This window comes from Phaethon aethereus (genome assembly GCF_964289735.1).
Source record: "Phaethon aethereus genome assembly, chromosome: 6".
NCBI lineage: Eukaryota > Metazoa > Chordata > Aves > Phaethontiformes > Phaethontidae > Phaethon > Phaethon aethereus.
Window position 1 is genome coordinate 40,450,585 of NC_138580.1, and position 23,843 is coordinate 40,474,427.

The 23,843-nt window shown below is 40.6% G+C and overlaps 1 protein-coding gene across 3 annotated transcripts in view; it reads left to right on the top strand.

Annotated features, from left to right (window-relative positions):
• The window catches only part of UBE2F (ubiquitin conjugating enzyme E2 F (putative)), a gene marked incomplete at both ends in the record, with an annotated part of 86,309 nt that overhangs the window by 13,769 nt on the left and 48,697 nt on the right, over positions 1-23,843 (top strand). For all 3 annotated transcript variants that reach the window (XM_082001492.1, XM_082001493.1, XM_082001494.1), the window contains 3 exons: positions 7,510-7,577; positions 16,764-16,834; positions 23,003-23,060. In XM_082001492.1, coding sequence (XP_081857618.1) covers positions 7,510-7,577; positions 16,764-16,834; positions 23,003-23,060 — 197 coding nt within the window. The remainder of the gene's footprint in view (positions 1-7,509; positions 7,578-16,763; positions 16,835-23,002; positions 23,061-23,843) is intronic.

A 23,843-nucleotide genomic window follows, 5' to 3' on the forward strand; every position in this document is an offset into this window, starting at 1 on the left:
TCTTTGTTAACATGTCTATTCATGTGACTCCTTTTTGAGATGGAAAAATGAGAAAGACTGCCCTAGTCCGTGTAATCAAAAATAAATGCAAGTTGCTGTTATCAAACTTTTAACCTCGCATCCTGTGAGGGAGATGTATTCATGTTTACTTGGCGAGTGTTAGTTTGCCTCCACCAAATGTCCTTCAGTTTATATGATGCTGCTTTATTATATTTTGGAAATGAGTTGACTTTGCAAGGCCATCACTGTGCGAGTTTGCTTCATATTCAAGACATTGCTATGATAGCTTCCTCATACTAACTCTAAGGTGTCTCAATACTTAGTCCTTTTTTTGTCTGTCAACTGCTGTGCAGCGAGATGTTGCAGTCCGAAGACAGTCGTTGAGTACAGAGCATGGTTTTTGTGCTGGCTTCGTTGCTGAAATGATCTTGGGAATGAGAGGATCTTAATTAACATTTTGTTACTCTAAATATAGCTGCACAGCTGAAGTCTCTGCAGTTGCAGTCTGACTGAAGTAAATATCTATTTTCAGCTGTGCATAATTCAGGTACAGAATCTTGTGATCAGTTACGGCTTAGCACAGAATGTAACACATATCAAGAAAATCTTTGTAGCTTTCTGATTCCCCTCATTATTGAGGTTTTTCTTTGTAGTATATTGAATCTTAGTTTTCTTTGGAATAACAGAGGCAGCTAAGTGGTTGTTACGGAACTTTTCTGGCTGAAATGGGCCAAAATCTTTGCTTCAGGCAACTATTTTTGCAGCGTCTAAACAATGTTGCGTGAACCTTGACAGTCTGGAGTTAAGAGCCAGTTTTCCTTCTGCCTGGAACTGTCTCTTGAATTGAGGAGCTGAGTTACTTCTAGAAATCGTGCTTATACATCTGGCTCTGAGTGCTTTGCGAATATCTCTGCAGCTTTCCAATCGTGGAACAAGAGCTGGGCTCAGCGCAGCTGCCGGTGCCAGGGAATATCTAATGCCACCTTGCTGTTCTCACTGTTAGGAGCTGTATAGCACGCGTGCGTAAGCCTGCACAGCGAAGAGGTTCTTGCTGCCTCACTTCTTGGGGTTCTCCGTTTGCTTACCTGCAGTTACAGAGACTGCATCCTTCTATGACAGATCTGTTACAGGGGTGCTAATTATTTTATATTCATATTTTATGTTTAAGTGCTGTTACATTCTGATTAACATCAGAACTTGAACTCTGTAATCACGTTTTGTAAGGAATCTTATACCAAGACAGTTTCTGCAAGTAGCCGGCTGCCAGGGTACCCTGAAGGTACTGACTGAACATGTTTTTTAACACAGAAATGCCTTTTGCGGTTAATGTTGTAGCCTTATGTTATTGACAAAGCTTGTTCTCGGGTGCTTTATTTTATGCAGTCATTTTGAATGTGGCTGGTCCTGAAAGGACAGTGAAAGAAGCTTCTTTAGGTTCTCACAAAAAGACCAGTTTGAATAAGAAAATAGTACCACCAAGCAGAAATACTTTCAGCTCCCTTGCTCTGCACTTCTTGTAATAACCTTTCTTAGTAAGTATTTAATGTCACAAAATTACCCTGGTGACAGTTTCAAATTAAAATGAATTTATAGAAAATCTTGGTGAGGGTGACTGCTTATTTCACAAAAAAAGTTACTTGTCCTCAAGAAATTCAGATCCCTTTATGTTATAGCTTTCTGCAGTGCACCATGAGTGGATGTATAGTAGTACATGCTAGAAAATGGGTAAGACTTAGATTTTACTGCCACAGTGGACAAAATGTGTGCTCTTGAGGCAGATACTGGTGGTTTTCTCTGCTCGTTGAAGCTTCTTTTTCCTTTTGTCATCTGAAACAATTGTTCTGACACGGAAAAATGCCCTTATGCCACCCCTTGCCTCCATTCTTATTTTTGTGCCAGTACCTTATTGTGTCAAAAGCTAGGAAGTATAAAGGAGATAAATGCTTATAACACAGGTAGAATCTTGCCTGCTGCACTGATATTTGGAGCACAAAATTGGAAGCTAAGGTTGGAACATGGTAATGACCTGGAAAAAAAAAAGGTGAGTTTAGGTAGCTTGCACATGAGGAAATCTAGAGGAATATGTAGGGTTAATGCAATTTTCCTGCAGTTCCCGGGCAGTTGGGGTAGTTTGGGGCTAGTGTGATTATTTTAGAGTCCTGTTCTTCAGGGAATTAATAAAGAGCCTGTTTTCTGTTTTGCGTGTCTTAAAATGACAAATGTCGGTGAGCATGGCTGAGCATTTCAGGGCTGCTGATTCAAGGAGCTACTATCAAAAGCACATCCTTTGTGGCCTGTCCTAATTATCTTGCATTTTCTTTTAAAGTGATAAAATAATTTAGTTTAGTATTTTCACAGACTTTTAGCCATTAAAACACCTTAAAAATGCAAACTAAGATTAGAGTTATGTTGTTGATGATGAAACTCCAGACTGAAGTGGGAGGGATGCTTGCCCTGTTAATACAGCTTGAAGACATAAATTTAAGCAGTAGGAAGAAAACTGAAGCTCAGACATACTCTCTTTTTGCAAAAGTCTCGTCGGTGGCCAACTTCCTAAGTTATGTGCTAAAGTTATTTTATCTGACTGTTTTATTTATAGCACTTTCCTCACTATTAACTTTGCCAGAACTTCAGTTTTTCCCACCACTATTGCATGCCTAAAAAGTTGAGGGTCTTTGTCCCAGTCTGTATGGGTGCTGTGGGACACAGGGAAGGAAACAACTGTGGGAGAACCTATTTACTTGCTTGAGACGCTGTTTATCTTCTTAATGCATTGTAAGATTTCTGGCTGGGTACTGAGGCCCTCCAGAGATCTGAGTTTTTAATATACATTTGAGTGATTGGTGATGAGTAGCATGCTTTATTGTTGCTTTAATGAAAAGATTTACAAACATACAGGGAGAATTGTAAAAAAGGGGGGAGGAGAGATGCTTTACTCTTTTAATCTGGGAAATATGTCCGTGCTTATTTTATAACAGAACCAGTAGTGTACCCAGAGCATTTTTTGGTTAATGTTAGCATGGATTGATGCCAAGGTCAACCTGAAATGTAAAATGAGTTGTATTGCAAGGCAATGATGAGTATGGAATTGTCTTTGAGGGAGACTTGGTCATGTAAATATGTGCAAATGACCTGCAGTGTGAGGTACGACGTGTAAAGCGCTCTAAGTTGTACAGAGATTTCTTAGCCTTACGCAGAACACAGAAAAACAAATAAAAGAAAACTGAATACATGAGGAGCGTCTTGCAGTCTGTGGAGGTGTCGATATGCGGTTGGAAAGCGCGTGAGCTAATCTAAAACATGTTTTTGCTAAGGAAAATGGGTGTTCTTTCACCGTCTGGTCCTGCCACTTCTCTTCTGCTGACACTGGTGATAATTTAACCCCTCTGCACGCTAATTCATCTCAGTAATCCTGCAGGAAACTGCACTCTTCTTGCAGTGATGATTTTATACAGTGAGACAGGCTCAGCTGGGCTTGTCCCCTCCAGCTGAACTTGCCTTGTCTGATTTCATCCTGCACATGGACATTGGGAGTTTCTGCCATGGATGGATGGAAGTAGAGCTATCCCAAGCTAGGCCCACATGGTGGGGAAGAGCAGAGAAAATTAAGAACCAACTGTTCAGCCTTCCTCTCCGCCCCTCCCCGCCATGTGTCTCTTGAACAATGTCAGAGTGATCTTGCTGTCTGTGCTTGGAGTCAAGGACCTACCTTAATGTTCCTCCGTGCTGCAGAGGCTGTGGGCTTGGTGTTTTCAGTGTGCAGAGGCATGGAGCATGGCTTTTCTCTTGCTGCTTGACTGGCAGGAGTCTGACAGTCTTCTGGCAAGCTCTCCTCCCTTGGAGCTGTTCTTGAATATTTCTTTTGGACAACTGAATTACAGTGAGGATTCATTAAATCTGAGGATTTTCTTTGACATAAGGCACATGTAGATATATATCCATCAACAGGCATCTATTTCACATTAGCAGGGGTGGAATACAAAGAGCTGCTGCACATTTTGCTCCAAGTCTACAAAATTAAGGAACTTGTGACATTAAGCCAAGTAAAAGAACTTAGTGCTGCCAGACTTCCAGAGCAACCCTAACAGTGTTGGTGTTTCTCCTTTACCTTGCTGTAGCGGCAGCAGGCTTCTCCCTGCTCAAACACATGTGGGTCTTTCATGGGATTGCTTATCTAGGAAGTGATAGCTTAATAAGTGCTTGTGAGCTAAAGGGCAGTGGGGAGGCCTGTGGAAAGCTTTGAGGTATGAGGTACATGGCTTGCACTATAACAAGCACTGAATTCCTGTATGGTGTTGCTGCTTTGTTTTCGCTGGAAGACTCGAGATATTTCGGCTGTGGTTTTACAAGGCATGGCATCATACTTGGAAGTAGTGAGGATTCTTGACACCTGGTTAAAAAAGCTGTTAAAATGTGCTAGATGGTGGATAAAGTGCAGTTAGCTGTGTCCTGTAGGGTAACTCAGTGGTGCTTCAGCTGTTTGAAGTCCTGGGGAATCATAGAAGGCTTTGGGCTGGAAGGGACCTTTCAAGGCCATCTAGTCCAACCCCCCTGCAGTGAGCAGGGACATCTTCAACCAGAACAGCGTGCTCAGAGCCCCGTCCAGCCTGACCTGGGATGTTTCCAGGGGCGGGGCATCTACCACCTCTCTGGGCAACCTGGGCCAGGGTTTCACCACCCTCCTTGTGAAAAATTTCTTCTTTATTTCTAGTCTAAATCTTCCCTCTTTTAGTTTAAAACCATTACCCCTTGTCCTGTCACAACAGGCTCTGCTAAAGTCTGTCCCCCTCTTTCTTCTAAGCTCCCTTTAAGCCCTGGCAGCTGCAGTAAGGTCTCCCCAGAGCCTTCTCTGCTCCAGGCTGAACCCCCCCAGCTCTCCCAGCCTGTCCTCCCAGCAGAGCTGTTCCAGCCCTCGGAGCGTTGCTGGGACCTCCTGTGGCCCCGCTCCAGCAGGTCCATGTATCTCCCGTGCCGAGGGCTCCAGAGCTGGACGCAGCCCTGCAGGGGGGTCTCCCCAGAGCAGGGCAGAGGGGCAGAATCCCCTCCCCCGCCCTGCTGGCCACGCTGCGTTGGGTGCAGCCCAGGTACGTTTGGCCTTCTGGGCTGTGAGCGCACATTGCTGGCTAGTGTCCAGCTTTTTACCCCCCAGTGTCCCCGAAACCTCCTCAGCAGGGCTGCTATTGGACCATTTCCCTAATCGTTCCTTCCTGGAACAGTCAGTGTCTTGGAGTGTTTTGCACATTTGACAGGGAGCAGTTTCATCAAAAGGATATCAGTATAACTCACATCTTAACATCTCATTCTTTAGAAATGGCTTGCTTCACTAATTTTTATCTCAGTATATTTGAAAACAAAAGGTAAATGCTTTTATCTTGCTTCCCTGCCCCCCCCCTCCCTTCCCCCCCCCAAATCAGTGCATGTGCATTTACTTTCTGGTAAAGCACAGCATGCCTGAGAAGACTGCATAGTAAATCAAACACTTCAAAATTGTAGTGGAAATGGAGAATGTATTTGAAAAGTGTATTTGCTGGACAGGTTATTAAAATGAGATTTGCAATGGCTAAGGCTTGCAGCTTTGCACTGCACAGATCAGTGTGGAGGCAGCTGTAAACATTACTGTGTAGGGTGGAGAAGACCAGCTGTGTTCTGTTTTCATACTCTGTGCTTATGGTGCTGTTGCAGTCCAAAATATTTGATGCTGTTCTTGTGCTGAACCTGTCAGTGGTCTCCACAGAGGCTCCTGGGAGAAACCAGACCATGGAATCATAGAATCTTTGGGTTGGAAGGGATCTTTCATGGTCATCTAGTCCAACCCCTGCCATGAGCAGGGACATCTTCAACTAGAGCAGGTTGCTCAGAGCCCCGTCCAACCTGACCTGGGATGTTTCCAGGGATGGGGCATCTACCACCTCTCTGGGCAACCTGGGCCAGGGTTTCAGCACCCTCCTTAGGAAAAATTTCTTCCTTTCATCTAGTCTAAATCTTCCCTCTTTTAATTTAAAACACTTTTGCTGTTCTGCAGGCACAGGTGTGAGAGTGGCATGCTGGGTGTAGTGTGCAGCTGAGTCTCATCTGTGTCAGCATCAGCTTTTAGTGGCTCACTTCCCTCTATAGCTGAGGATTTGTGGTATTTAAGAGGGTGATGCCCTCTCCTTTCAGTAAGTCAGCTGTTGAGAGATTGTAAAGAGGAGGTGGGTAGGAGCTGACTGCTCTCTTGTGATTATGGCAGTCACAGTGTGGAAGCTACAGGCTTGTGCTGACAGTGGTGAGATTGTAGCATGGAGTGAAACCTGAGCAAGTGGATGTGGTGCATTCGTTGGTAGGAGAAAATAGAAGGTCTTCCTAGATCTGTGCAGGACAGAGATGCTGTCCTGGAAGAGAATTGACATATAGTAGAGGGACTAGAACTTGTTTGTGTTTTGAACAAGCTAGATAAGAAAACTCTTCTAAATCTTTCTGTAAACTATGGATTGCTTCACAGAACTTTCCTTTGCAATGTTTACTTTCAAAATAATATAAAGAAAACCCCACTCTCATACAATGATAACCAGCCTTCCTGACCCTCAAGCCTTCACCATGGCTGTGCCGAGTAAGAGAGCTTGAGTACTCAAGGTAGCTTGAGCCTGAGCGTTCTTCAGGTGTACCAAACCCTCAGTGTGGGCTGTGTGCCTGTCTGTTTTCCTTTCTTAATGAAAAAGCTCAATAATGGCAATTCCAGACAGACACATTTCAGATCACTTGCAAGAATTTCAGCTTCCAAGCACAGCCCTCTCAAGAGTTGCAGGCTGACTGTTATCCTATTACAGTATCTCAGGTTAAATGCAACTGGATATTTTCAGATTTCATATTTTAAAATTTAGCCACTTTAGTAATTCAGTATTGAGTCTGAGTTTGACAGAGATGCAGGCAGATTTTCCTAACTGATATATCATCCTAAGATAATTAACAATAAAAGAGCTAACTTGCTCTTTTATTGTAGTACACTCTGAAGCGTGCTCTTGCACACCGTTATTCATAGTACTGACAATATGTGATGGCTAGCACAAGTCTGGGAAGATGTAATAAATCCTGGAGCGGGATTTAGCATGCATTAGCAAATGAAGTACATACCCAGCTCATTCCAAGGGCCGGTGTTGTGGTACTGCATGCCATATGACTGATGCGTGGCAGAATTTTGTTCATACAGACATGAAAAACAATCAAAGGTTCTTCTGGCTTGGTATCACCTGGTGCCCTGATCAGGAAGGTGTTTTTTCCAGGGTCACTCTGGGACTGTAGACTTCTCTGATTTAAATTGATTTCTGCTGTGAAGGTTTTGGGAGCGGGGGTAGACACTATGTTCACACTCCCTTTGGTCTAGGATGGAGCTGGTGTTACGGTGTAACTAGGTCGAGTATTTATGATAACCCTGTGCCATTGTTTTATCTTTGTAACGACAGATATTTTGTATTATATGGCATATGTTACTTTCTCTTATTTAACTATTTTTTGTGTTTTTTTCTTTGCTAGATGAGGGCTATTACCAAGCTGGAAAGTTTCAGTTTGAAATTGAAGTTCCTGATGCCTACAATATGGTGGTGAGTATTTGTCATTTATCTAGTAGTTGTTGCTTTAGATTTCCTTTCCAGGTTATAGAACTTGAGAGGGAACTTGGCATTGAGACTTAAGAACGGATCTTCTGTCTCTTATGAAAGTGTCATGGATTGTAGAAAAATCCTGGTTGCCTGGAGTTTTTGGAGGTCACCTAAACTTCTGCGCAAAACTGGGGTAGTGTTAAAGTGGAATTTGGTTGCTAAAGGCCTGGGGCAGTTGGCGTTTCAAAGTCTCTTCGGATGGAGATTCCAGTGCCTCTCTGGTCCTCTGTTCCAATGTTTAATTACCTTTGTTGTGAATTCTTTTCCTGTATCAGGTCAGAATTTCCCTTTTTGCAGCTTGTCTGTTGCCTCTTGCTTTTTCACCATGCACATCTAAGAGCTTGACTGCATCTCCTCTATACTCTCCCTTGGGTAGGTGTAGACAGCAGTAGGGTCCCCACCTTCAGCCTCCTCCAGGCTGAACAACTCCAGGTCCCTCAACTCTCCTTGTACTGTGTGTTCTCCAGTCTCATCACCATCTTGGTGGCTGTCGTCTGGACTCATTCCAGTTTGTCAATCTGTCTGGTACTGGGGAGTTCAAAATGGGATACAATGTTCCAGATGCAGTGTCATGAGTCTCAGGGAGTGGGAATAATAATTTCTCTGGCTATTCTGTTGCAGTCCAGTGCTTGTCACCAAATGACCTTGAGGCTTTTATTGCTTCAATGATACTATTCCTTAAAGAAAAAATAAGTGCACAAGTCAGACTTGAGAGTTTCAGTTCTGGCTGAGGTTCCACTCTTGTCAATTCTCACCTGCTAATTATTCTTGAGACCTGCACTTAATGATTATTCTTACAAAAAATGATGTCTAAGAGAAAAAATGAAATAGGTTGACAGGAAAAGTTGTGGGGTTTTTTTGTTTCTCTGGGGCCTTCAGACTGATGCTTGTAATTCTGATATTGGATTTAGGTGCTTAATCCCATTTGAGAGCATGCAGTGGAGGATGTGGGAAGCACAGATACAGCCACAAGTGGCCTCCTTTAGTGTGCTCTGCCAGTTCTACTGGTTGTCTCCCAGGCTGCCTAGGTAATTGTCTTTAAAAAAACCAAATGGTTATTAAGCAAACAGCTTTTCAGAGGACCCACAAATGATTGCAATGTTGTATTGTAGGTAAATAGAAAGCTTCAGACAGCTTGGCCTTTTCAAGCACAAGAAATGTTGGTATTTCATCATTGTACTTTACTAAAATTGCAGAACCTTGCAAGGAGGGGAGGTGCAATTACAATAAAAATAACTTCAGACATTGTTTTCAAAATTTAACTGTCAAAAGAAAAAGACTGACTCCAAAAATGGAAACCAGTTGGGGCACTTGTCTGGTTCTCAGGAATTATACCTGCCGTTCTGTGTCCCAATAGTGTAATACGTAAGGAAACTAAATTCATTTGAGTGTTTGAGTTGCGATATTTGCATTTAGGTATATGAGTTGCAGTAAGAAGGAAGTCGCCTCTTCTTTTAGTTTGAACGGTTTTGATAATTTTGCTTTTGTAACTTTTCTTCCAATCCTTCTGCTTTCTGTTTTCTTACTTTTGGCGTTGGTAGTTCAGAACTCTTCTCTTGGAGAGGCTGAAGCACGTGCGTGGGATGATACTAGAGAAATGTGTCTGGAAAGACCTTTGACTTTTGTGTTCAGATGCACCAAGCCTAAATCCAGCATCCTATATATGTAGTTGTTGCTGTCACAGCATTGTTTATATACAAATATGAAGGAGGTGCAGTGGTCTGGAATGTAACAGCTTGAATTCCCAGACTGAGCTTGGAGAACAGAGCATTGACACTGCTAGTAGAGTAGAAAGGTTATGTTTCTGAAATCAGGAGTTGGGTCTGCATTCCAGAAGATGCCTTCACAAGTTTCCTACTATCCCTTTATTTATAGTCTACACATACATGGGACATGTACTGTATCTTATAAAAAGCTCATGCTAGTAGAGGACTATAGCAGTTCTAAAAGAACTTTGATTTTTTTTTTTTCCCCTCCTCCTTTTTTCATAGTTATGCTCTCATTTCATAGTACTATTATACAATGATTACCTCCTCAAGCTATTTTTTTATTTATTGTTTAGGATCTTGGCTGTCTTTATTGATATACTGTCTAAAACTACATGAACTAATAGTGTTCGCAGTTGTATGGTTTTCATTGTGGGTTTTTTTAAGTTCCCCTTAACCTTGCCAAAGAATTTCATACTGTAGTACAGGCCACTCTTACTACCTTGTGTAAGGTTACACACACACTGTAAAGACAGAGGTGGTTGTTTAAAGCTGATTACATCATTGTTCTAACTTGAATAAATTGTGCCATTGCATACCTGAGAAAGATGGCCTACAGTATAAAGGGGGAAACCCTGTCATGTTCTCTGCTGTCTAATATTTAGTCATCTTCAGTAGTAGTAGTTTACCCGCTGTGACAATGCTTGGGCACAGAGGAACACACAAAATATATACTCATTTTATTTTCTTAAATTTTTGTGTTTAAGGTGTTAACCTAAACACTGCTGCAGGAAAGTATTTCCTACGTCTTAACAGGAGAGGAGAATGTTAATTTTGATCCTTTTTTTTTTTTATTCTCAAATGCTATGATTAAAAAAATCTTCTAGTTTGTTATGGTTCCCTGCTCAGCACTGGCAGAAAATTTACAGCAAATGTTAATTAGATATTTTTAAATTCTGAGCACCTCTCATTCAATACAAAAGTAAAAAGTTTGCCTTTGTGCAATTTAGAAAAAATGCAGTAGCTTCAATGTTGGTTTATGGTCAGGTTATTAATGAAAATGTGTATGTTCACAAATATTGAGATAATTGTGCTGAGGCCATGGTTTGTTTTCTGCCAGGCAGAATAAAAGTGAAACAAGTGCTGACTGTTTTTATAGAGCTCTTCAGACCTGCCAGTGCTCCTTCAGCCCATATGCAAGGTTGGGATACCACACATCTGTGTCAAGCTCCTTGCAGTAGTGCTGAACATGTTTGCGTTGGGAGTAAAAATACCGGACAAGACTGGCAAGTCACTACAGCCGTGCTTCAGAGCCTGCATCCATTTTCTAGCTAATCTTTTTAGCCTGAAAAAAACCCCCAACCTAAACATCTGTTTTTAAAGCTACGAAGTGCATATTTTATAGTATAGTTTCTGTAACGGCATCCTTTAATTTCTGTAGCATGCTGTTGCCAAAATCCTGCATGTTTGCTGCTCCTCTGGGGAATTCTTTTTTTGCTCTTCATGCCTCATAAGCATTCCACTTCTGCACTGGGAAAAGCAGCAGTTCTATAGAACAGTGGTGTAGTGGGAGAGTATAAGAATATATAATTAAAGAGGGAAAAACTTGGAAGGTTTTGTGTTGTGGACTGCAGCCATGGCATACTACTCTGCCCAGGGAGTAAAGCATTGGAGGCAGATTCGGAAAGTAGTAATGTATCCTCGTGCTTTAAGTGTGACCGACTAGGATGTACACCCACTTTTGGTACCTGGGCTATGAAACTCCTTAGTGCAAAGGTTTCAGAACCTAAAACGTGGGAGGGATGCTTTGGAGCAAGCGCTCCTGTGAAGTGCTACCTCTCACTTGTGTATAGAGCACACAGCTGGTTAGGCCTTAATCAGACTTCTGTACCACTGAGTACTGAATATTGGAAATGTTTGTTATGATTATCTATCTGTAAAGCAATAAAATATTATAAGGATTCTTCCACTGTATCCGTAATTAACTTCAACTTACTTAAGCTGTTGGGGAGGTGGATAATTTTAGAAGCATCTGAGCTTGAGAACTGGAAAGAGTTCCTATTTTTAATGAGCTATTGGAGGCATGAGGATGGTTCAGATAATTTGTGCTCCAGTGCTGGCAGTAATTTGTGTCACCCCACTCCTGCAGGCCAATGGGCTGTGTTTCAGAAGAGAGGTAAGAGAGCTCACCATGGGCTTTTCCTAAAGCAGTGTGTTTCTCAAAGAGGGATCTCTTCTAATGCCATCCAACAATGAAGTTTTCGTTGATGCTGAATTAATACTGTAATTGAGCAAGTATTGGTGTTGATTGTGATGAACCAAGCAGTAATCAAATGAAATGGACCTGGTGGTATCTGGTCCGTAAGTGATCTTTCTCCTACACTGCTGCTCTGCAAAGGCAACACCCAGGTCGCTTGCCTCGGTAATCTTTTTGGGTTGGTTCAGTTAGCACACTAACGAGTGCTTGCTGCTGTCGGCTTAATGTTTTAATATTTACTCTCTCTAGTGTTCTCAGTTAAATATCTTACTGCCTGATTAAGGCAGACCTGGGTTCTTCATATTTTCTTTCTTTTTCAGTGTTAGTGTGAAACTACTACAAAGAACCCTTAACATTAAAAGTTATTGCTCCCTCTTTAAACTCCCGTATTAGAAATGGGGCCAGAATGAGGAATTCTGTTCATTCTTTTTCTGTGGTGTCTGAGCGAGCAGTCAGGTGATGCTTCCTGCAGCCCTAATGAAGGAATTAGTTGGTCACGCTCCCAGGGACACAAACATATAAACATGGTCCTGAATGGAAGGGCCTCTGCTTTTCCAAAAAAATCCCAAAAGGAGCACTTCATTCCATACATGCCCCAAAAATGTCTTCCAAAAGGAATTTGTGCACCATGGATCTCTTCCTTATGTAATCTTCTGGTTCACGATTTTTGGAGCCTTGGGAAAACCTAGCACTGCGTCTACAGAATCCTCTGCTCAGATCCAATCTCTTTCACACCCATGGCTTTCTCGATTTTATTTTTATTTTTTATAGTACTGTTTTAGGGGCATGCCATGGGTGGAACCAGTAGGCTTGAGCTTTTGATGTTTTCTGGACTCAAGTGTAATTCTTCCTGTAAGTGCTCTCCATGTTCTGAGTACAAAAAGGAAAAAAAAAAAAAAAGAATTCATCCTGAGAAGCCTCTTTCCCTCTAAAGTTGGGGCTAATCTATGTGGAAAGATACTATGGTGAGAAAAGTAAGGGTATTGGGGTATTGATATTTAACTTTATTTTAGGGCATTAAAAGTATTTGGAAGATCAACACTTAATTTTATCTGTTACCTGTTCTGAACTGCTTTTAAAAGTTTAATTTTTCTCAATTATTCTGTAAAGATAACTGCTAAAGTACTAAAAGAAATTTCAGTCTCTACTATATGAGGGCTCCCTTCTGTCCCAGGCAGTTCAAAACACTTCATATTTCATGATATTTGGGAAGAAAAATGGCTAATCCCTGCTTGCATATCCATATGTGCCTAAAACTGCCCTTAGTACTTTGCATTCTTTCCCAATGTACTGTCCTTTATATCCCTAGCAGGTGTACAGGGTGAAGGAAGGACTTCTTTAACAATGCAATGTATTATTTACCAGATAGCCTGTGGAATCTTCTTTGGTGATGGGATATTGTATCAGAAGAGAAAGCAATTAATACTGATACAGCTGTTTGCAGAGGGATCATGAGAAGAAAACTGGAGCAGGGTTAGTTAATTCTGTAGCGTCTCCTCAAACTACCATGCCATTAGAAATACAAAAATCTGTTGGTAAACTTGTCACTTGCCATTTTAAAGTATTCTTGTTAGGAAACAGACTGTGCATTCAGGAGCTTTTGTGTAAAGCAAACAGAATTTTGTTAGTGTTTGTGCTTACAAAACCTGCCAGGGATATTGCTGTCCATACAGACAGCAGAGGAAGCTGTGAAACAGCAAGCAAAACATTTAATGGTGTACACAGCAAATACCTTTAGCTGCTGCACGACCTCTGTCTCTGCAGCATCTGTTCAAGCCCTGCTTTTCTGGTTGACTAGTTGTCCAGAAGTAGAGGTTGGTGGGAGATGGGAGCAAATGCTTTAAAAGAAAAAAAAAAAAAAAAAATCAAATGACTGAGAGATTAATTGATTAAAAAAAAAATCAACAAGCTTCCTTTTCTCCCTTGATGTGCTACGAGACCAGGGACCTGGTGCTTCAGGGAGGGGAACCTGATTAATACAGTACAGATCTGGTTTAATGTTCACATGAATCTAAACTGTCTGCCACTGCAAGCTGAGCCAGGTTTGCAGCTCCCCTGGTTCTGATGTATCATCTTGTCCGAATAGATGGTCTTGGGACTCTCCAGTTTACTTATATTTTTATGACATGTTGTGCCTTTAGGCAGTGGTCAAAAGCTGGGAATTTAACAGCAGAGCTGCTAATCTTGGCCCTTTTTCTGGCCAATGTTAGTTGTGGAAACAGCAAACAATTGAAAGGGAATTGGCTCCTGGAAGATCAGATGTCACAATTAAGGGGTTTCCATTTACCTCTTTGGTGACCCTACTTTATACAGGTCTTGGTTTGGAACTGATGAAATAGTAGTTGGGTTCATGCTCCATCATGCCTCTGTATAGAAATTTTGAGATGATGCAAGAAAGCTCAAGGACCCAAAGTGCACACCTTGGGCAGCTCTTGGGTCGAGTCCCATGTCTATTGTAAGGCAGCTCCTCTTCCACTTGTCAAGCTGGGTAATCCATCAAAAGCACAGGGCAGTGTGGCTTTGTTTTCCTTGACTCATTTTTCTGTGCAATGTGTTCAGCTGTGTTTGATGTTCAGTTTCAGCCGATCTCAAGAAATTCTTTTGGAACTGGTAGGGGAGAATGGCAAGAAATACCTTAGGGCTAGCTTGGTCTCTGCAATCTTTATTCCTGTTACTGCCTCTTTTGGGGAATTATGTTTTGTAGAAACTATAAAGAAAAAAAAATGGAGTCGTAGTTGCAGAGCAGTTTACAAAAATGCTGTGGGACTATCTAGGTCTAGAGAAAACATTTCAAATAATGTTGATTCCACATTTCTGCTAGGAACTCCATGCCTTCTCTAGGGAAAAGGTAGTTTTTCACTTCACAACAGTTACAGGACAGATAAAACATATATTAGTACACCTGTCACGGTAGTGATTGGCTTGCCAAATTGATGAAGATCTGAAACAATTAATTATTCATTTATTTATTAGCACTTTATATCCAGTCTCTCATTTGGTGAGAATAATGGAGGGGAGGGAATATTTGCTGCTTTTAAAGAAATGAGGCAAACTTGATCTGAAGCTTATTCTTCGAAATTTCTACCAAAACAGAAGTCAGTATATGCGTAGCTCTCAAATGCTGCTTGCAATGCTTTCTTGTACTATCTGTACATATTCACCAATATATTGAAGTGGACTGAGAATAGATGTGAAAGTCAGACAATTTCCATTATCAAAACTGAGAGATCATAAAAGATAAGTGGCTGTTTAGAAATGGAGGAGAAAAATCAATCTGTTCACTGATGTGACCCACCATTGTGGTTGGATCTACCTGTGCAGCTTTCAGTATCTGAGGTGAAGGATGAGTTTCAGCAATGAAAGAAATTGATTTTGTAAGCTTTGTCATGTAAAGTGTTGTGTGCATGACGAGGAGGTGGTTGGAGATATTAAAGTGAAACATCTCGAGGAAATCTTGTGTGGCTTTGTTGGTCTAAGGAAGACTCAAAGATGGCTCGGGACAAGTTCAAAGATAAATTTTATGATTAGAGTGGCAGTTGTCCTGTCTATCTAACAGAGGAAGGAGAGAGAAAGAGAATACCTTTGTCTTAGTGTCAGGAGTGTATTTTTCTAGTTTTTTGCAATGCAAAACACTTTGAAAGCATAAAGGAATTATTTCGTTTCCATGATACAAAAAATGAGGCACCAATTAATTCAGTCTGACTGAGGATTTGGGGTTTGGTTTTTTTTTTTTTAAAGATTTAGTTTGTATAAAGCTGTTTTTTACTCATCGGTACATTTCCTGTTTGAAGGTGCATATGGTAGAAATTTACTCTTTTATTGGCTTGGAATAAATACGGCTACTTTCCCTTTCCTGGGAACTAGGCACAATCTTTCAGAAAAGCATGAAGGTGTAGCTAATGAAAAGCTGTGCTGTTAGAAAACTTCTTAGAAGAACATTTGTTTTGAAGGTAAAAAGTTTGAGGCTGTTTTCTGTATGCCGCTTAATTTTCAAGAATGCCGTGATGACTGGGGCAGTCAGTGTCCCTTGAGTTACTGGACAAACATGAGAGTGGGGAAAAGTCAAGGTCTACATTATAAATTGCAGCTTTTTTTGTGGTGATAGGTGTTTCGTCTTCTAGTGCCAGACAGGTATGTTGTTGGTAGCTCAGTACCATGCATATTCTCCTATCTCTTCTCCAAGGAGTCTTAGCTTAAAAAAAAATTTTACTGAAAAGATAATTGGGAAGTTGAGAGCAAAGTGAGACAAAACACGTCATGCTGCTATGCAAATACAGCTATTTGAACTATTTCATCTCTTGGCTGATGACTTCATTGGAAGCAGCAGAGGAAAATAACTCTACATCTATAATATGTCATTTAATTGAAGTTATGAAAGGTACTGGTCTGTGCTGATGTATTCCAGTACACTTAGTGTAAGGAATCATCTGCTTGATTGAAAGCTGCAAATTGTAATTTGGAGAGCATGGATGCAACAACGTGCTGTTGCTAAGCTACTGGAATTTTTATGACCCACTCTTGATTTACTTCACAAAACTAGAACAAATGAGACTGTATTTTAAGAATGTCTATTTCAAAACCCACTGTGGAATTCGTAAATCTGGTGATCTTGCCTGAAAATAAGTTTGGTGGCTTTTTATGTTAATGTCTTAAGTTCAGATGTGACATGCCTTCTTGATGCCTCTTGTGATACTTCCTATTCAGTTGTGAGCAGGAAGGTCTGCGTTTAAAAGAAGCTGTTCTTTTGATGTAGTTATTATCATTGCATCCTCTGATGGTTTTTAACAAACCCCTGGCTTGGGTAAGCCTTGGGGAAAAACACTTAGTAATTTTTCTGGTTTAAATTGTTGTCTTACTTGTTAAGTGTTAATGACATGGAATGTTTCTTTCCCTAGAAGTAGGCAGGCGAAGAGAGTAAATTTTCTTCGCTTTCTTTAAATTTATGTTTTTTGAAGAAAAAGCTTAATACCAACCCAGCTTTTGTCAATAGTTGAGAGAAACTGAAAGAGTAGAGAAAGCTGGTGTAACTCCTGTAGGAGGGTTTTCAACATACAAACGTAGGCTGTGCGTATCAAATATATTTGCCTTTTTCAGTTCTGTGACTTGTAATAGTGATACAGTTTTATTTTAAAGAATAACATCATAACTTGTTTTCTCTCCTGGCAGCCTCCAAAGGTAAAATGCTTGACAAGAATCTGGCATCCGAACATTACAGAGACGGGAGAAATCTGCCTAAGGTAGGAACAGCATTCTGTTTTTTACCTTGGAGATTTTTCTGTGTAATAAAAATGTTGTATATAACTTTCTTGTCAGTATTTTTTTTTTTTTTCAATAGATCCTGCAAATCAGTGGCATGTGACCCTTAGGAACATAGATATCTACTGAAAGTATTGCTCTGGCTGTGTGTTAGAGACCATGTGGAGCCTGGCTCTTCAGGTTCAGACCTAAAGTTTTGTTCTACTTAGGTTGTTGTTTACATTTTTATCCTGAACAAAACTTAGTTGTTTTTTTTTCCCTCCATAGATGAATAGTCCTCAGGCCCTGAAAGGGCTTACGGCTTTGCTTGTTTAATGCTTGAATGTGTTAAGTGCTTGAAAATCATTTATTTCAAAATGGAAGGAAAAAGTGTTCGTTAAACTTTGACAGTAACTATTCTGTATTTGCCATTTGTTTATTTTAACACTTAATATCTGCTCTAAGACACAAGTGCCAGTTACAACAAAACAGAGTTGGGGGAGCACAAGTCGAAATACAAAGCCCAAAAACTTTACTTCAGCAAAGTAAGGCTTATGTTGCTAGGTGGTTTTGTGTGATAGTAAATGTTTCCTCTTCAAAATCTGTTTCTGAAACTTTGTAATGTCAGTGTTTCATCATGAGTACCTGATGGTGAAATTGGCCAGAAACCAAACATAAACAGAAGTGAGAAGCTTGATTGTAATTTTACAAGTTAATGTGGCATAAAAGAAAATGTAGATGAAGCAGAAGCAATGAATAAGTGAGATTGAAAGCTGTTCTGAACATCCAAAACAGTTGCCATCATGTGTAGCAAACTGGTGCTTAAAAAAAGCTAAATTTTTCCTCTAGATTTTTAAATCATTTTAATGCTGTGTTCAGGGTGCTGGTGAAAATGAAGTTTTCACAGGATAATCTGTCACACTTCATAAGCAGGTCAGGCTTGTCAGCTGATAGCAGCTAAAGAGCTGTTACCAGTGCTTTTAGCCACGGCATTCTGCTCCACGCTTCTGAGAAGCTCCTATCATCAAAGGCATAAAAGTCATCATAGAAACCAGCCTCGGGAGGCTGTAGTAAGTTCCTGGTGCTCTACAGTACCAGACTGCAGCAGGATTACAGGCAGTGAGGGCTGGTGTCCATAGACTTTGCCTCACTTTGGGATTGGAGGATTTAAAAGTCATGGGAAAAACATGCTAAATCTTCTTGAGACTACCTAAAAATCTGGTTGTCCACAGTTACTTGGAGCTGTGTGCGGGTGATAAAGGGAGGCTGTTTTGGCAAGTACCTATTTCTACTTTTAGCGAATTTGCCAGCTCTGTAGTGTTTCTCAGTGCCTCCTAGGGCTCTTGCATTTTACACAGCTGAACCTGTCACTTGATGGTAGGGAGACTCATTTAAGGATCATGTTTTTACAGTTTAAATTTCACCAGAGTTCTTGTCAGTGGAGAAAGCTTGGACACTTGGAGTCAAATAGTGTAAATAAAGGAATAAGTGAGCTGTTTGGAACCAGGGAACAAGAAACGCTAGACACTAAAGGATGGGTAAAAGTTCAAGCTCTGACTACAGTGCTACATCTTCTGAGGTTAAATAAAGCCTCCCCACATTCTTGAGGATATCTTGTCTTTAATTGATTTTAATTATGAAAGATGAATGTAGTGTTGGAACATCATAATTCTACTTAATGAAGTAATTTTTTTAGCATCTGCACTGAAACATCAGCTTTATTTGATTGTCAGATACTTTAACATATCAAACCTTTGAAATGTCTTACTGTTTAGATGGAAAAATTAAAATAACTTAGATTGCTTCATGCCTGTTATAATGGAGAATGCACGCTATATATAGTACCTGCAATCAACTTAGACAGGAGTCTTTACATTAAAATAGCTTCAGTTATTTTTAAAAGCAGAAAAAAAAATCCTTATCAGTATTTTTCCCAACTGTCTTTTATATACCTCACACTGTGGTATGTGTCGGTTTGATAATCAGCCCTGAATTAAAACATACCAAATGATTAAACTTGTGGTCAAGTGTAATTAGTTGTAATAGTTTTGGGCAGGAAAAGTGTTGTTTCTCTGTGCTTTATGGATTGCAGTTACTCTGGACCATAGGAATTAGTTCTGGACCATACTTGTGGATATTTTCTCCACTGCACATGTGGATAGAAAACATCAGGATACCTAGAAATGATACGCTTGCTTACTACATACACCAGTGGACTACTTTCTTCACAATGTGTAATGCATGTGACTGACTATTTTTCTTTTCGCCTACTGATGTGATCTCTGCCTTGAGGGTTTTTTCCTCCCTGACCGCAAGAGCTTTTAGAATAGTTTAGTTACTCAGAAATTTCACTGCTTTTCTGCTATGTGGTGAGGTGGCCGGTGTTGTTGGATGTGTTGTTTTCAGCAATAGGTGTTGCTTGTTTAGGTTTGGTCGCTTCATGATGCAATATTGAATGGAGAAGTGTTTGAAGACTGATTAATTGTATCGCCTAGTATAGATCAGTGTTGCAATTTCTCCAGTTAAAAAAACTGATTAAGTTGGTTGCTTGTTTCTTTTTTTCCCAGTGCTGTTCCCAGCCTCCTCAGCTGTGCCAATGTGGAAACAAAAAGCTCTTTAGAAAGACTTTCTATGCCAGTTGCTCCACTCATCCAGTCTATAAGCATGGCCTCCAGAGTGGTTGCACTGGTGGTGCTGGGTTGAGTGGGAGGTGAGCAAGAGAATAACCAATAATGTGTCCCTGCCAGTGGAGGGTTTCTGAAGTGGATTTACTTTTTAATTTACTTTCTAATTCAAACTTACCTTGAATGATACTTTCTGTTGGAGAAAGGAAGGTGAAAGTTTTGTTGGAACTGACATACTGTGTTGATAAATGTGTTCATCTGATATCTTTACATAAAGCAGATATTTTCCTGGACTAATCACCCTATTAGAGTAATTTTTAGTCACATAAGCTGTAAATCATGTCAGCTGGAATTTCAGAAAGTTTTAAGCTTGCCAGAGCCATGCAGTTCCCAGTTCAGTAGATGTTTTTGCAAGATCTCTTTAGGCTGCTGTGTATTTAAAAAGAAAAAAATCCTCAAGGCATTTCTCCATGCGGGAATTACTCACAGAATGAGAAGATATTTGTGGAAGCGAAAGCTAGGCAGCTGGCTGATCACATCAGTGGCTGTTTTGGTTACTATAGCTTCAAAAATAGTGGTGTTTTTTTTTTTTTTGTAATCTTCCCATAGGAACTCACATGTAAGGATTTGAAATCATGTTCTGGGAGGTCTCCCTAGATACAAATACCAGATGTTAAGGTGTGGTTGTCAGTTCCAGTCCCCCCATGGCTAAGGACCTGCTTGGCTTTTCTCGCATCCTACTACGGCTGAAGAAAAAGCAAATGGAAATAGTCTTTTACGGTCCTTCCCCATTCCTGGTGATAGTTCCTCTCCCAACAAACTCCTGCTCGTGCCACAGCACTCCCCTTCCTGTCAGCCCTGTCGCTTCTTCCCCAAGGCATGCGCTCCCTTGCCAGCTTTAGTAATCCGAAATGCTGCATACATTGTACAGTTGGCTTACCTCTCTCTTTTGCAAATTAATTCTCAAACATCACAAGGGAAGCTTCTGAATGTTTATTCAATCTAAATAATACTAGATGAGCTTTCTGGCTCTCCTGTATGAGACAGCAAAGTCCTGGCAATTTTAGAATAGTCCCTTCAGGTAAACAGGTTTTCCTGCCCATCAGGTGTCTTGAAACCCTGATAGAACAGGTGGCTTTGGTGTATCTGGCAGCTTGGCAAAGGCAACCTCTTGAAGCATTGAGTGGGCAAGCAAAACTCTTCTGCTTGTGCCATTTGAGAACTTCCTGGTAACCCAGCTCTTCTATGGCAGCAGGACCCGTGGATGACAGGTCTTTGAACAGAAGCTATATGCAGATGCTTGTTCATCCAGTAAACTAGTTCATGATGTATTTTGTGTATTTCTACTCATTTGGGTGTTCATTTTGCTGTTTGTGTGTGTGGTGCTCTGAGAGCAGATCACCATTCAGACCTCCCAGCTGTCTGGCAGTTATTTCTAGGTCATCCCCGTGGAGAGCATGAGATGTGGTTTCTCTAGGCACCCTGTGCTGGGAAAAGGTTTTGATAAGAGCCCTAATGATCATTCCCAATCTGTAGAAAGAAAGAGGAGGATGCTCTAAAAACAAATTATATCAGCAAATGAGAAATATGAGGCAAAGGTACACTTATCTTCATTGCTTTTCTGCCAGAGCTTTGAGGGGTATGAGTGTCTTCTCTCTTCATCAGTCCTGGCTGATGTCCACAGCTAGAGATATGCTGAGAGAGAGCTCTGAGGCTTTGGAAAGCTGGAAAGGTATTAACGAGGCTTAGCTGATATGTTTGGGCACTCTGAGCTCTAGCATTGGGTATTTTTAGGCTTTTTTTGTGTGTGTGTTAACTTATTCCTCACTCTTAGGTTCACAGTGAGCTATATGAAGAAGTAAAGGGCAGTACTGTAGCAAAATTCTATGAGGAGCAGACAAAGCAAGCTAGAAAGCCAGTTATTTGCATAAAACCTGAAAGTCCTGGCTCTTGTCTGTTCAGCAGCATTCTTGCTTTTACTTTTGTAATATGAACAATAATCGCAGTGGCAAGGTGCTATTTTTAATGTTCTTGAAATTAGTTTTGAGCTGCGCTAGTGGTAATGGCATATTTTATCTTTTTAAAGGCATAGAAATGAGATTAGCAGCATGGCTAAGATGGAACAGTCTTGTCCAGTACAATCATCCTGTTCCTAGCCTCTCTACAGAGAACAAGGAGTAATGCTAGTCGTAGTGGATTAAAAACTCATCACATTCAATAAAGAACTGTATGGATAGCCTATATGGTCCAGTCATGTACTGTAATTTAAAAATGACTTTACATATCAGCCTGAAAGTTGGTAAAACCTAATAGTTCAAGACTATTTCACTTTAACCCTATCATTTCATTAGTAGAAGCTACTGGTGGTGATGAATTTTTGTGCTATGCTACTTTGCCATATGATTTTTCAGTTTTGGATTGCTTCTAAACAGAGGAAGACGGGATTGTGAAATGATGCTTCAAGGGGTTTTCCACACTCTTTCTCATTCAGATTATTACCTTTGCTTTCACAAATGTGAGCAGACTTCAGCTCATTTCTCAGTTATGCTCTGGTCTCCAGTATTTTTACTTCTCACAACTGCTGATGTTTTGACCTGAAAGGTCTAGGAATGCCTAACCAACTGAATAGGCCTCAATGATTTCAACCTACAGGTCATGTAAAATTCTTATACAGTATGTGTGTCTATAGGAAAGTCTGTATCTGAATTATTTATATTAGTATTAATATATGTTTATATGAAAATTCAAGAGTACATGTTATACTTTTATAAGGAACTTTTTTCTTCCTGTAATCAATCTCTCTTGCCCAGGGTAGTCTTCATCATTATTTCCAGTTGGGCATGTATGATGTTGAGTTTGCCTGTAAAGCCTTAAAATGTTCTGCGTGCAATATAGCTCACCTGCTGGAAAAGGACCGTAAGACCTGCCGCTAGACTGTCCTGTGCCATGTCCCCAGAGGCTTGAGATGCATCTGCTCATGTTACGGCTGTTGCAGAACCTTCCTGAGCAGAGACCAAAACTATTCACTTTCCTGTCCTTACCTCTAAGAAGCTAAAGTCCTCTCACAGAAGAGAGGATGATAATCCTCTTTCTTGCTAAGTAGATATCCCACTGAAAATACCCTTTTTTGGATTGAGTTGTGCCAGATTTGGTGAGATGGGTCATTCTACAAGTCTGCCTCTTCACCAGAGATGAACACATTCTAAATTGGAGCATGTGTGTGTCTGCTCAGGGGAAAATAAAGGTTCAATGTTGAGACTGTGTCACAAGGATTTCTGTCGCACTATTTTGCTTGATGAAAATAATACAGGTTTTTTGACAAAGGTTGAGCTCGGATTGGGAAATCTATAATGACACTATATAGAGTGTAATTCTAGGAAGACATACCAATTCTTGTGCTTTAAAATCCCAGTATGTAGATGTAGTGCAAGAGGTAATTCTTATGTTGCAATTATTTCCGAAGTTCTTAATGTTTTCTGAGTAGATTTCTGACTAAGGTTGTTTAACTATAAGTTGCACTGTATAATATGTGTGTCTTTTTTCCAGTTTATTGAGAGAACATTCAATTGATGGCACTGGCTGGGCTCCAACTAGAACATTAAAGGTACTATTTCCTTTTAGATACATACATCAAACTTGATATATCTTTTAAAATACTTTTATGGACTTGGAAAGAGACAGATAATGCAGTTTGCTCTAGAAACAATTGCGTTTTTGTCTTTCAGCAAGTGTTGGTGGCAATACTAAAACGACGAGTACAGTGCTGACTGATGATAGAAATGTTTGCTTGTTTTAGCATAGCTGCACAAATACTGCTTTCACTGATAAAAGGTGTTTTAGAATGGTATGACTGCAGGTGACCCTGAGAAACCATGCTCTCTGTAAAGGTGGTCTGCTGCTTTTTAACCCAGGCAACAAATACAGGAGCATGATGTGAGCAGGACTAGCAGTAATCCATAACCCTTGGAATTTCTATTTTATTGACACTCCTGATAATAGTGTGTCTTCCCCCTCCCCAGGTTCCTCTGAGTAGAGGAACTTAGAAAAGTGAAAGGCAAGTTGCATCTGGGAGGAACACAATGTGGAATAGGATCAAGGTGTAGTTACTGCACTGTCTTGAATTCTGTTTCATCCCCAGTGTTCAAAGTGGGGAGCAGCGCATCTGCACTTGGGTATGGCATACGATAGGGCACTCCTGGCTGTTTTAGTCGCTCCGGTAGAGAACTAAGTGCCTCTGCCCTTTAACTTTGCCTCAAACATCATTTTACCCGAGTCACTAAAAATGTAAGTGAAATCTGGCCCCTGTAAAATTGCCCCTGGGATTGCAGAACGACTTCAGAGGATGGTCCCACCACAGCTGGGTAGCGTTAACAAATTCAGGAGTATT